The sequence below is a fragment of the Wyeomyia smithii genome, chromosome 1 (assembly GCF_029784165.1).
Source record: "Wyeomyia smithii strain HCP4-BCI-WySm-NY-G18 chromosome 1, ASM2978416v1, whole genome shotgun sequence".
NCBI classification, from domain to species: domain Eukaryota; kingdom Metazoa; phylum Arthropoda; class Insecta; order Diptera; family Culicidae; genus Wyeomyia; species Wyeomyia smithii.
Window position 1 is genome coordinate 181,202,282 of NC_073694.1, and position 14,853 is coordinate 181,217,134.

At 43.6% G+C, this 14,853-nt stretch overlaps 1 protein-coding gene across 1 annotated transcript; it reads left to right on the forward strand.

Annotated features, from left to right (window-relative positions):
* The first annotated feature begins 11,621 nt into the window (after positions 1–11,621).
* LOC129719066 (serine/threonine-protein kinase stk11) lies at positions 11,622–14,547 on the forward strand. The gene is made up of 6 exons (XM_055670428.1): positions 11,622–12,470; positions 12,542–12,904; positions 12,961–13,097; positions 13,159–13,344; positions 13,400–13,563; positions 13,693–14,547. The coding sequence occupies exons 1-6, from the start codon at positions 11,982–11,984 to the stop codon at positions 14,112–14,114; spliced, it is 1,761 nt and encodes a 586-aa protein (XP_055526403.1). The 5' UTR covers positions 11,622–11,981; the 3' UTR covers positions 14,115–14,547.
* The last annotated feature ends 306 nt before the right edge of the window (positions 14,548–14,853 follow it).

Consider the following 14,853-nt stretch of genomic DNA (forward strand, 5'->3'; position numbering starts at 1 on the left):
TCAGTTTATGTAGCTTACTGTTTTATTTCCAGCTCCCTAAGCTGATCATAAAGCTCAATTGAACCACTATCCCTGAATGCCATGTATGATGCTTTTAGAGCTTTTTTCATCTCGGTGCATTCTTTGTCCCACCATTGCTTGTTGGGACGAATTTTCAACTTGTTCTCAGGGGCAGGTCTCTTCTGAGATTGCAACGCGCTATCTAGCACTAATGTTGCAAGGAAGTTGTATTCGTCGGATGGAGAAAGCTCATCCGTTGTTTCGAGACCCTGGGATATTGTGTTCGAGAATTTTTCCCAATCAATATTCCGGGTAGGATCATACTCTTCTTCGATTGTGGTAGCAGAATGGAGCCTGCTCATAATCGAAATACTGATTGGCAAATGGCTGCTACCGTGGGGATCTTGAATAATCTCCCATTTGTAGTCCAAAGCCATTGAGGAGGAACACATCGACAAGTCTAATGTGCTCTCTCGTATTGGAGGCCTTGCAATTCTCGTAGCTAACCCAGGTATGTTCAATAAGGTCATATCGAAGTCATCGAGAAAGCTTTCAATAAGAACAGCGCGGCTATCATCCCTGGGTGCGCCCCACGCCGTACCGTGAGAATTGGAATCTCCCAGGATGAGGCGTGTAGTCGGAAGCAGTTCCGTTATTTGTGACAGCTGCAACCGGTTAATAACCGCTCTAGGCGAAATGTAGACTGATGCGACAGTGAGGCCCTCCCCAGCAATTGTTATATGGCAAGCAACAATTTCTATTGCATCAATTGCTGGGAGAGGGATTCGGAAGAATGGGTAGCATTTTTTGATACCAAGGAGCACTCCGCCATAAGAGTTTCCTCGGTCTAAACGGATGATATTCAAGTCTTGAACGACTAGTGTCGTATCAGTTGACAGCCATGTTTCAGATAGCGCGAAAATATCGCATTTGCTATCGTGAAGCAGGAGTTTAAATTTATCTAATTTGGGGGTCAAGCTTCTACAGTTCCATTGTATGATCCTTGTAGTCGATTCGTCACTTCGGTTGTCTGATTTAGACATCGAAGGATACGAACGCGAGAAGGGGCCATTTGGTGCTTAGTTGCTTACCCAACATGCAAATTGTTGGAAGCCAAGCCGAAATCATACTCTTGAGGGAATCAGATAGACCAAAACTGGTAAATATCCATTCAACGATCGTTTTGAATGAGATACGTCCATCAGTGGTCGGTATTTCAGATTCCGATGACTGTTTTTTGGCGGAAGCAGATTGTTTTCCTGGTAGTTTGGGAAACTCTTTATCGAAATTGTTACTCTCAGGATTAAGCTTGAATCCTGGAGGTGACGGCTTAGCAATATTTTGCTTAGAAGGTGGACCACTTGGGGTATCTGTATGTGTTTTCTTCTGCTCCTTTCTAGGAAGCTTGGGGGAAGATACGCTTGGTCGTTTACACACGGCTCCACTTGACGGAAGAGGTTGATATACCTCTTCATCATCATTGGGATCGTCATGTTCCAAGCTGGAATATGGGTTTTCCTGTTGCTGTAAGGCAGTCTTCAGCATCTGTGCAAATGACTGCTTACAGCGTTGTTTTATCGATTTTTTTAACGCTTCTGAGCGTTGTTTATATTGCGGACACGCCTCGACTTCATGTGGATCACCACCACAAATACAGCATTTTGTCTCTTGATCGCCGCAAGCGTAGTTAATCTCGGAGATTTCACCACACTTGGAGCATTTAGGTTTCTTGTTGCAGTATGTCTTCGTGTGCCCTAACTGCAAACAATTCGTACACGTCATGACTTTTGGAAAGAAAAGTCTCACGGGTAGTCGAAGCTTGTGGAGCTCGACAAAATCCGGGAGTACTTTTCCCTCAAAAGTCACTCTAAACGAGTCATTTGGGGGAAAATTGCCCGTATTATCCTTCGAATACATTCTCCTGCATTCGAGGATTTTTATTTCAGGAAGGGATGGATTTTTAAAGCATTCAATACCTCTCACAACATCCTCTTCGGTGAGGTCAGCCTCGGTTATAACGCCCTCTATTTCAACTACACGTGCCGGTATATAAACGCGGTACTCGATATTGAAATTTGGATCCTGGACGACAGCATTTGCTTGTCGGGGATCCGAGAATGTTGCCTTGAGTCTATCCGCTTTGACCTTGTAGACCTCGGTCAAGCTCGAGTACTTTTCCTTTAGAGTTTTGCATATCTGTAAAACTCTAAGAGGCTTGTTTTTGGGCGGAAATACACGACCCAACGTAGACCAGGTTGGTTAACCTGATACATTTTAACCCGAGTTGACTCATCTTTACTGGATGGGATAACCGGGGCAGTTTTACGGGGTCTTTTACGCTTTTTAACGACATCGAAAAAAGCGTTATTTTCATTATTCGGGATGTCAGAAAAATCCATCCCGGACTCGTCACCTTCTGAGCAAGATGAGATGTCCGGTGGAATAGGCAATCCACCTACCGCCATAGCGGTTGTGAACTATATGCCGCTAATAATTAATATATGGAATATATTGAAATACTCATATATTTAAAGCTAAAGAGTATGACTATATATAAATAGGAGAGGAAATACGAAATCGAAATATATCTGTATGTATATACGGAAATAAAAAGTTAAAAAAAAATATAAAGGTTGTGTCCAACGTTGCCAGGTCATTTTTTCAAAAATCTGGAAAAGGCAAAACAAAAATCTGGAAAAGGCAAAACAAAAATCTGGAAAAAAATCTGGCAGTCATTTCGTGGGGTGTAAGGTTAATTTTTCGAATAAAAGTCTTGGGGTACGCAAAATTTGAGGTGACAAAGTTGCAAATTTTCGGGCCAAAATTGAAGTGATGACCTTTTGCGGAACAGAGAAAATAAAATCTGGATTAAATCTGGATCAACCATGAAAAATCTGGATAATTGGACATCAAAGCTGTCTATCTGGATACATGTTCAAAAATCTGGATAATCCAGCTAAATCTTCATACCTGGCAACGCTGGTTGTGTCACTTATCTTTATATGTATGTGAATCAGCAGCACTGCTTGCGCTGTCTCTTCAACTGCAGAGCGGCGACGCCGTACGCTTTCCCCCCGTCGGGGTTCCACAGCACACGCACCAACTAACCACTACCACAGCTCCATACTCCTCTGCTGCGGGAATCGACCTACGCTGATGCTGGACCAGCACGACACCTTTCAGCACGCGCGCCAAAACAAGCACGACTCACCACATTCACACGCGAGCGCAGCAATCGCGCCGAAACGCTATAAAAAGAGCGGGAAATTAGTTTCGGTGATCCGCAGAGCACTCTAGAAAAACGACTTTCCTGCTCGGCTGCCGAAAAGACTATGATTTTGCTTTCTTCACACAGAGTGCATTTGATTTTAGTGCGCGAAAAAAATAATCAACTCATCCGTTTTTTTTTTTTTCAACATGCTTCAGTGTTCTGTGCAAATTATATGAGCCTCTTTGTTACACACGATGAGTATGCCAAGACTGGAGTTCACTAAAAATCACGATTTTCGTTCTAACTTTTTTCGCAGATTTTTCCGAATTTTTAAACCTTCTACTAAGTTATCAGTCATCCAAAAATGCATTCGTTTTCTGAACATTGTTATTTTCTATCTCCCAAAATAGAAATGTTAAAATGCATAGTTTTCCATAACATATAAAAATGCCAATATCTCAGCTCCCCGATAAGATTTTTTCATGTAAATTTTCGTCATAAATCCCGCTTTGCAATGAAAATTTCAGTTCTTGATCATTTTTTTTATTTGTGTTTTAAAGGGTTTTACCTGAGAATTATCAGAAAAATTTATTTTTCTGTGATACTTAATGGGCTCTGGGAGTCAAATAACTGAACCATGCAAAATATTCAGAAACTGTCCCACAAAAATACAAAAATATATGGAAAAATTTAGGAATCGAACAGAATTGAAAAAGTGCAACAGAGTGGGTTTATAGCTTAAAAAAGTCATTTTTTCACAAATCACGTTTGGGCAATCTGAAAACAATTTTTTCGAAAGTCGAAATGTTATACAAAAATGCTATAAATAACCTATCTTTCAATTTTGGGCTGAGCATCTTGACTTTTTCAGCATCGATTTTTTTTTGGGACACCCTAATGGTCATGTGGAATAAGCAAAATAAAACACAAGGAATACTATGAACGTCCGCATCCGCGAATGCGAAACATCCGCATGGAAATTGACATCCGCATCTACATCTGCATCCGTAATCACATTTCCGCATCTGCTGAGGTCTGAAAAATCACATCCATAGCATCCCTGATTTCCACTACTGAGCTCAGCACTTTCTCGGATCGTTTGTCGTAAGTTTTGGTGTTAGCTGCCTCACACAGCCCGAAAAATGGGTCTGCAATATTCGCCCCACCAGCCAGCTTACATCAAATGGTGAGTTGACAACCTGGAAGAAGCGTCAAACATAGCTTCGGCTCTCACAAGGTCCTATCTCACACCGCCACGAGGCATATGATTACACTAGACTGCCGGTTGAAACATGGAGACAACTGGTTGGTGTTGCCTGGGCAATGTTGTCATCCGACAATAGCCAAGTGAGAAGGTGCGACGCGATCATTGGCGCGTAAACCATGTTCCGGCGGTAGAGGAAATGCTTCGCCAACCCGAGCGTCTGTTCACCAAGATGGTGCGGCTCAAAACAGCGTCTGATCTCCATGTTAGGAGCGGCTGATTAACGTCCTGGTGGCAGCGTGGGACTCTAAACAGAGCTGACACGATGGTCCCCCGGCGAGACAGGGGGTTGGGGAAGGCCCAACGAGCCGCCCCGGAAAACAACATGTTACAAACAACGTAAGAGATAATACGGATCGGAACAATCGGCATGGACCTAGGCAACGAAATAAGGACTACGATTGGAAACTTGGGACATTGAACTGCAAATCGCTCTGCTTTCCAGGATGCGACAGGATAATCTATGACGAGCTACATCCACGCAACTTCGAAGTCGTAGCGCTGCAGGAACTTTGTTGGACAGGACAGAAGGTATGGAGAAGCGGGCACCGGGCGACTACTTTCTACCAGAGCTGTGGCACCACCAGCGAGCTGGGAACCGGCTTCATAGTACTGGGTAAGATGCGCCAACGCGTGATGGGGTGGCAGCCGATCAACGCAAGGATGTGCAAGTTGAGGATAAAGGGCCGGTTCTTCAACTACAGCATCATCAACGTGCACTGCCCACATGAAGGAAGACCCGACGACGAGAAGGAAGCGTGCTACGCGCAGCTGGAGCAGGTCTACGATAGCTGCCCGCGACGAGACGTGAAAATCGTTATTGGGGACATGAATGCTAAGGTAGGCCGGGAGGCAATGTACAGACCGGTAATCGGACCAGATAGCCTGCATGCCGTGTCTAATGATAACGGACATCGGTGCGTAAACTTTGCGGCCTCCAGTGGTATGGTAGTCCGAAGTACCTTCTTCCCCCGCAAAGGTATCCACAAATCCACTTGGAGATCACCCGACCAACAGACAGAGAACAAAATCGACCACGTTCTAATCGACGGCAGGTTTTTCTCCGATATCATCAACGTTCGCACCTACCGCAGTGCGAATATAGATTCGGACCACTACCTAGTAACTGTGTGCATGCGCTCAAAACTATCGACGGTGTATAACACCCGCCGACGTCGAACGCCGCGACCAAATATTGAGCAACTGCGGGACGCCGAGGCTGCACAGGAATACACGCAGCAGCTGGAGACAGTGCTACCTACGGAAGAGCAGCTTGGCGCAGCTACCCTTGAAGATGGCTGGAGGAGCATCCGATCCGCCATAGGTAGCACTGCTGTAGCGCTACTAGGTACAAGGGCCCCGAATCATAGAAATGACTGGTTTGACGGCAAATGCAAACGGTTAGTCGAGGAGAAGAATGCAGCACGGGCGAGAATGCTGCAACACCCTACGAGAGCGAACGTGGAACGATACCGACAGGCACGGAACAGCCAAAACTCAGTCCTCCCAAGGATAAAGCGCCAGCAAGAGGACCGAGATCGTGTAGCGATGGAAGAGCTGTACCAAGCTAACGACACTCGGAAGTTCTACGAGAAGCTGAACAGCTCCCGCAAAGGCTTTGTGCCGCAAGCCGATATGTGCAGGAGCTTGGACGGCAACCTCCTAACAGACGAGTGTGAGGTGATCGAAAGGTGGAGGCAGCACTCCGACGAGCATCTAAACGGCGATGCTGTAGAGCGCGAGGACGGTATGGCAATTGATCTTGGTGCACGAGCAGAAGACAGCAGAATTCCAGCCCCCGATCTTCTGGAGGTGGAGGAGGAGATTGGTCGGCTGAAAAACAATAAAGCTGCTGGAGTGGACCAACTTCCCAGCGAGCTATTGAAATACGGTGGAGAAACACTGGCTAGAGCCGTGCTCTGGGTCATTGTCAAGGTTTGGGAGGAAGAACGAGTACCGAAGGAGTGGATGGAGGGTATTGTGTGTCCCATCTACAAAAAGGGCGACAAACTGGAGTGCTGCAATTACCGGGCAATCACTCTGTTGAACGCCGCCTACAAGGTACCCTCCCAAATACTTTGCCGTCGACCATCACCATTTGCGAAGCAGTTCGTGGGGCACTACCAGGCGGGATTTATGGGTGCCCGCGCCACCACGGATCAGATATTCGCGGTTCGGCAGGTTATGCAGAAATGCCGCGAATATAACGTGCCCACACATCATTTGTTCATCGATTTTAAATCAGCGTACGACACAATCGATCGGGACAAGCTATGGCAAATTATGCACGACTACGGATTTCCGGACAAACTGACGCGGTTGGTCAAAGCGACGATGGATCGAGTGATGTGTGTAGTTCGAGTTTCGGGGGCACTCTCGAGCCCCTTCGAAACTCGAAGAGGTCTAAGGCAAGGTGATGGTCTCTCGTGCCTACTGTTTAACATTGCTCTGGAAGGTGTCATTAGAAGAGCGGGGATTAACACGAGTGGCACGATATTCCAAAAGTCGGTTCAACTGTTCGGTTTCGCCGACGATATCGACATTGTGGCTCGGACCTTTGTGAAGTTGGCGGATACGTACATCGGACTAAAGGCTGAAGCCAAACGGATTGGACTGGTCATCGAAGACGAAGTACATGAAAGGAAGGGCTTCACGAGAGGACAGTGCTAACCTCCCACCTCGAGTTCAAATTGGTGGTGATGAAATCGAGGTGGTTGATGAGTTCGTGTATCTGGGCTCACTGGTAACTGCCGACAACGATACCAGCAGAGAAATTCAACGGCGCATTATGGTAGGAAATCGTGCATACTTTGGTCTCCGGAGGACGCTCCGATCGAGTAGAATTTGTCGCCGCACCAAGTTAACCATCTACAAGGCGCTGATCAGACCGGTAGTCCTCTACGGGCATGAGACATGGACTATGCTTGTGGAGGACCAACGCGCCCTTGCGGTCTTCGAGCGGAAGGTGTTGCGTACCATCTTCCGTGGACTGCAGATGGAAAACGGAGTGTGGAGAAGGCGAATGAACCACGAACTGCAGGAGCTGCTTGGGGAGCCATCTATCGTCCACACCGCTAAGATAGGCAGGTTGCGGTGGGCTGGGCATGTTGCAAGGATGTCGGACGACAGCCCGGTAAAGATGGTTCTTGAAACCAATCTGTCAGGGACGAGACGGAGAGGTGCACAGCGAGCAAGGTGGATCGATCAGGTGGAAGACGACCTGCGGACCCTACGCAGACCGCATAGCTGGCGAACTGCAGCCATGGACCGAGTGGAATGGAGACGACTCTTACGTACAGCAAAGGCCACACTACGGCTTGGAACTGTTCGGTAAGGTAAGTAAGCCAGCTTACCCCTTAATATTGTGTCCATGATATCGCAAGGTGCTACAATTGTTTTACTTTTTAAATTTTTTTCGTATTTAAACAGTTCCTTTCCGCATTCAAGCACATATAATCACCGAATTCAATAGCGGATTCGAATTTTCGTCGCCGAAAATGTTGAAGCTAAAATCCTGCACTTACAGTGTTGCCAATAATAAACGGGAGATTTTACAATTGGGTTGTTTAGCTTTATTTCACTCATATACAAACTCTCATTGTGGCGATTTGGAGCGATTTTTATTTTTCATTTGAAAATCGAAGGACAATGATATATTTTTTTATTAAAAAACGTGATTTTTAAAAATTTTATATCATTGTTCTTCGATTTTCAAATCAAGAATAAAAATCGCTCCAAAATCGCTACAATGACAGTTGGTATATGGGCGAACTGTCATTGAAGCGATTTCGAGCAGTTTTAATTCGTGATTGAAAAATTGAAGGACAACGATAGAAAATTTTTGAAAATCACGTTTTGCTTAAAAAATACAGCACTTTCAAATGATACAAAAACCCGATATAGCTAAACAACCCAATTGGGAAATTACCCATACTTTTTCACAATCCTTAAATCAATTTACTATCTCCTTAACCCCAAATTCTTTTCAAACCTAGAGTTTAGGTTCTGTTTCATTCGTTTTTCTATGCGATCATCCGTTGAATGATCGGTGCACAGGTCTATATTTGCAATAGAAACTGGAATTTTATTTTTATCACCGATTTTTTGGTGTTGGGTAAAGCCGGTGCCTTTGGTCATGTTTGTATGAAAAATATCGAGTTCTTATACTTTTCAAAATTACGACTGAATGAGTTCTTCTCTTAGCCATGTTTTAATGAGGAAAGTATGATAATTTGCATATATTTCTCATGTAATAAGTTCCCCTCTGGGTTTTCGTTTTAGTCATAAAATTCCCAGGGTCTTATATTGTTCAATTGGATTGTTTGGTAAGACCAGTTTTTTATATCATCTGAAAGAACTGTGTCTTCTTTTTGTCGTAATTTGTTTATACTGTTTAATATGTTTTCTTAGGAGAAAATCCAAAGGGGGAACATCTGAAAGGCCGAAAAATCTATTAATTGAACTACACACTTAAAATTTACTTTCGGGTCTCGGTAACTTATTGCTGTCACATTTTTTTTTTCGTGAATCTTGGATCACCTAAATGATATTTCCACTAGGTAATATTCTATGTCGAAACTTCAGTTAGGTTGAACCGAGATTTACGAAAAAATGTTACAGCTGTCATTTTTTAAACCGAGCACTCAGTGATGCCGTTCTCGGCATTAAATTACCGTAACCCGGCAAAATTTTTTTTAATAAGCCACTGTCCAGTTTCACCTCAAATCATTTGTAAAATTTGTGGAATTAATCTATATCACCCGAGCAGGAGAAAATATCATCATAATATCACAACCTGATATTGGAAATACACCTCATTGTGATCTTAATGTGTTCTACATAGTTGGTATAATAACAAAAAACAATACCAAAATATTGTTCCTCTAAGACTATATGAAAAGCAAAGGTTGATATTTCAATAACAAACCAATAATTTGCATTAAAAAATCACAAAAATGACCGATTCAGATATGTTCAAGTTATTGAATACTAAATGCAAACTGAATATATTATAAAAAATCAAAAACGAACAATTTTCACTTAAAAACTTACTTTTAATGAGATATTTTAAAAGCAACTCAAATATCTTATTAAAGGCATAGCGAGATATGATATCAAAATTTTACGATATTTTCATATCCATGTATGAAACGTGAATATCTTTCGAATAACGCGATAAGTTCTCATAGCTAAATATGTTATTGATGAGTTATGGTTTGTTATGCTCGCCTGCCCGGGCAATAACATTTCGCTTTTTACCATTTCCCGCATAGAAACTTTGTTGAACCTTTTACCAACGTCTAGGGACGTTGCGATACCACCGATACTAATACAGAATCGATCCTTCTACTTACGATACTCGGATATTTGGTATCGATGTTTGACCGGCGATATTTCATCAATATCGATTCACACCTCTCAGTATCGAAAAGACTCAAAACAACCCTGTAAAGAAGAACGAACGAAGCAGAAAACTTGCTGTTTCCTGTGCCATTTTGATGCATCGTATGCATGCATGCCATCTCATCGGCAATGCCAATTTAACAGAAATTTCTGTAGATTAATCTACGGGTACGATCCTTTTCTACGATCATGCAGATCTGAAGGTAAAATCTACAGAGCCATGCAAGCAGCTCTTTCCGAAATCAGGATCAATTATTAAGGAAAAGCGTAATCGACTTTCGACCAAGTTTCTGCAGAAGCTGGTGTTTCTAGATTCAGTAAATTTATAGACCATTTTACGAATTGACAGGTGTCACGTATTCTGCTGTTGAAGCTGATGTTGCCTTTACGTGCGTTATGTCAGCGGTTCCGACCTTTCTGTCAAAATTTCATTCATAGATTGAGTAACAGAAACGTCTCGTAAAATGGTCTATATAAATGGTTTAATTAAATTAAACGTTTTATCTAAATAATAAAAAAGAATTATGACTTATATTTTGAATAAACTGGTATTGCACAACGATACATTTAGGTATCGATACGTTAGCCTCGATACTATCGGAATATCAGTACTTGCTCTCGATACTGGTATCGATCCTAAGTATCGATGTTTGATTGTATCGCAACGTCCCTACCAACGTCAACCACAGTAACTCGAGTTCTTACTGTAATCAACATGATTTGATGATTTCGAACAGAGATGACCAGAGATGCCAGATGTTTTTGAAAAATGTCTGCAACTGCTCGAAAAACCGGAAAAATCTGCTTGAAATCTGAAAAAAATCTATCCGTGATTCGAGAAAATTTAGCTTATACAGGCGAAAATCTGCACATATTTTGAAAAAATCTGCGTAAATATGAGGAGATCCTGACAACAATCTGCGGAAACTATTGAAAGTCTGCAAATATCTGCGAATCAATAAAAATCTGCACACAAACTCTAGAAATCTGCGTTTTGCAGACAAATCTGCACATCTGGTTTCCCTGGAGATGACAGATGTCTTTAAAAAATGTCTGCAACTGCTTGAAAAACCGGAAAAATCTGCTCGAAATTTGAAAAAAAAAACCTATACGTAATTCGAAAAACTTCGAAAAAAAGTCTGTAAAAATCTGCGCACATCTTGAGAAAACCGGCGAAAATATAAGAAGACTCTGACAAAAATCTGCAGAACCTGTGGACAAACTGCAATTATCTGCGAATCGTTAAAAACCTGCGCACGGACTCTAAAAATCTGTGTTTTGCAGACAAATCTGCACATTTGGTATCCCTGATTTCAAACAAAGTTATAAGCAAAGCAAAGTCTTGGTAGCGAACCAACGACGACGGGTTTGTTATGACCAATCAAAAATAGCTGGTAAACTTTCAAAACATTGGATTGCGTGGTGTACAAGCGTACTTATTTGTTAAAGTTTGTAATAAATTTGTCAAGTAATGTAGGATGTTCAAACAGGAAATTATACAATTGGGGAATCAACCATAACTTTTCACAAGTTCCAATTAATTCAAACTCACACTAAAAACTTTACTAAAGCTTTACAAATGTACATATTTTGGGTGTTACTTCTGTTACTCTGAGATTTCCGAAGTAAAAAACTGAAACTCATTATTGGATCGCCCCACGCAATCGCACGTTCCCAAAGGGGCATTCTTGCTTCGCCTGACAGTACGAATGAAGGAAGAGAAAACAAACGAGAGAAAAAAAACTATCCCATCCTCAAATGTCAACCGGGTCGAATTCAGATCGAAAAAGAAGTGAATTTTGAGATTGATTTGTGCAAATTTATGGCAGAAATAAATTAATTAGCTGTTTTATAGTGCTGCGTGCCAGATCAGTTGACCGGAGGTCAAAGGATTGATTAGCGTTTGCAGTAGCGTGAACTTTTTAACCTTAAACTATGGAATTGAACTCCTGTTAAATTTCGTCGCTCGTTCATTGATGTTTTGTACCGTTCCTCAGCTGATCCGATCTGGTGATGATTAGCATCAGCTGAAACTGTGCAACTTGTCCTTTGTCCTTGCGCGGGGGAAGGCTGTACTGAATTTACCGAGCTACTGCGATAAGAATGGAATTTGCTGATTCAGCCGTCACTGGGGAAATGTGCTATCTTACACCGCCGCCCGGTTCGGCACCGGATATGGGCGGAAAGCTGAAGCAGAACAGCAGGGACCGGAGGACGGACGAAAACGAAGACCCCGGACGGTATGCGTATGCCGGGGATGATCCACCTCCTTCCGTCGGGCCGTTGGCTGAGGCAGAGGAGGAGGATGATTACGGTCTGGAGGAGGTTTACCGGACGGTCGACAGTCAGCGGTCGGTCGTCCAGTGGATTAATGATGACGATGAAATTGAGCGGCTGGATTTGTCGCTGTCGATCGATCCGGGCACCATCGTGTTCAATCGGGTGGACAGCGCGGATATTATCTACCAGGCCAAGCGGAAAAAGTGCAAACTGGTTGGCAAGTACGTGATGGGGGATGTTCTTGGTGAGGGAAGCTACGGTAAGGTGAAGGAGGTACTCGACTCGGAGACGCTCGCCAGGCGAGCGGTTAAGGTGGGTGAATTTTGGGGTAGGATTTAGTTAGGGTTGCGTAATCAAATGAGATTTTCTGTTGTTGTTGGCAGATTCTCACCAAGCGCAAGCTGCGACGCATTCCAAACGGAGAACAGAACGTTCGGTGTGAGATCAACCTGCTGCGGAAGTTGCACCACCACAACGTTATCGAGCTGCTCGATGTTCTGTACAATGAGGAGAAGCAGAAGATGTACTTGATTATGGAGTACTGCGTCGGGGGACTGCAGGAGATGCTGGACTCGGTTCCGGAGAAGAAGCTGCCACTGCATCAGGCGCACGGTTATTTTGTACAGCTGCTGGATGGGCTGGAGTATCTGCACGGGATGGGAATCGTACACAAAGACATCAAGCCGGGCAATCTCCTGCTGACGTTGGATTACATATTGAAAATTTCCGACTTTGGCGTGGCTGAGGTTTGACGGTTTTTAGAATTCAATTCCTTCAACGATTTAGCTTTTGCTTGTTGCAGGCACTAGATGTTTTTGCTTCGAATGACGATTGCACCAACGGACAGGGATCACCCGCTTTCCAGCCGCCAGAGATTGCTAACGGACACGAAGTCTTCTCCGGTTTCAAGGTGGACATTTGGAGCACGGGAGTTACGCTGTTAGTTTACTTTGTACTAATGTCGAATTGCAAATCTAACGTGATTTTTAACTCCTTGCAGTTATAATATAACAACGGGATTGTACCCATATGAAGGTGATAATATATACAAATTGTTAGAAAATATAGGCCGATGCCAGTGGGTTGCACCTGAATGGTTGGAAGAGAGGTTAGCCGATCTGTTGACCAACATTCTACAGGCGGATCCCGCGAATCGATTCAGCTTGCAGCAAATTAGACACCACCAGTGAGGCTATTTTTCTGCGTAAGTTGCAACTATTTAGACCGTTTCCATTTTGCAGGTGGTTCAAGTGTGTCCCGGTTGCCGCAGGCCGCACCGTTCCAGTTCCTCCTCTCAAAGGAGACTCACTCCGACGTTCCACAGTTTTACCTTATCTGGAAGCTCATCACTACGAGGCAGATCGGGATTTGACCAACGTGTACTTCACCGAACATGACATCAACGGTGAGTGTTTAGCCCCTCATTGACACGCTTTCCCATCCTTTACTGACCACTAACCAACGGGTCACCAACCCTGAAGAGCGCAACAGAGACGATTAACACCCAGATTGTTTTCCGGTTCTTTGCTTACAGAGGAGTTAGCACGTCAGCAGCAGTCGGAAGTTTCACTGGATCCTAGCTGTACACATGGGCTGGAATCGGTTTCGTACAATTCAGACGATTACCAACATCAGCACCACCCTAACCAGCATCGCCACCATCACCACCACCGCCACCACCACCATCACCTTTCCCTGCCCCATCAACAGCAGCAGCAGCAATATCAAAACAACAGCAGTGCCAATGCCAGCTACTCCGGTGAAGGTGCTGGCGATGCGGACAGCGGACGGCAGCACCGAAAACTGCGCAGTTTTTCCCTTTCCCCGAAGGTTAGCTCGCGCCACGCGACGACGGCAACGTCGTCCGTCAGTGAGGCCGGTTCCAAGCGGGTACGCTCGCGAAAGCCCGTATCCTGCATATCGTGGAAAAAGTGGCCCCACTGTCGACAATCGTGAAGAACTAGACTAGCGCTTTTCTTGCTGCCATTCGCCCGTTTTTGCAACGGGAAAGAACACTTTGTTTTAGGATAGGGAAAAACTGCAAATAACAAAAGGCAATATTTTACTATTTTCCGGGACTAGTAGTACCTTCTTTTTCTTGCACAGGAAAGTCGGAAGTCAATGCCTTGTAAGTTAGCCAGCGGAAGAACAATTTGCGAATAGAGAGAGATTTTATAATCGTTTATTATTGTCGCGCGGATTTGATTTTTTTTCCAGTCCACACAACTTTTTAACGTTCCTTTGTCCTGTAAATAGGCTAAATTAATGTAGATAGTAGTGTTTGAGAAGGATTAGAACAAGTATTACGTCTCTCAGTTTGCTTGGTCAAAAAATACAATAACGCATTGACCAGGCAACTAATAGAACAATAAATTGAAGACAAGCTTAATTTGTAATTAATTCCATTGCCCACCGCAGAACCTGTTTCCCCTTTTTGAGGCACGCCCCACAGTGTGCGTACAATGTCGACGGACAAATTAATCGAACTACTAGTCATCAAAAGTTGAGAGAAGAGAGAGCCATTTAACTCACAAATAATCTAAAAAGAAAATAAAATAATCCGTCTTCCTTGTGCTACTAGAAGATTTAGGAACATTTCCCTTTGAGAACGAACAAAAAAAACTAAAATTTCACACTGAACAAACACATTTTTGAGCGCAAGCGCGACACACTGTGTAAATAGAGGGAAAAGAAA

What these genes read in the sequence shown, in the direction of transcription:
- LOC129719066 (XM_055670428.1), top strand. Translation starts at nt 11,982, where the DNA reads ATGGAATTTGCTGATTCAGCCGTCACTGGGGAAATGTGCTATCTTACA. An exon ending in TCGCCAGGCGAGCGGTTAAG is followed by an intron (nt 12,471 to 12,541) that starts GTGGGTGAATTT and finishes TGTTGTTGGCAG; the next exon opens with ATTCTCACCAAGCGCAAGCT. An exon ending in CAGCAAATTAGACACCACCA is followed by an intron (nt 13,345 to 13,399) that starts GTGAGGCTATTT and finishes TCCATTTTGCAG; the next exon opens with GTGGTTCAAGTGTGTCCCGG.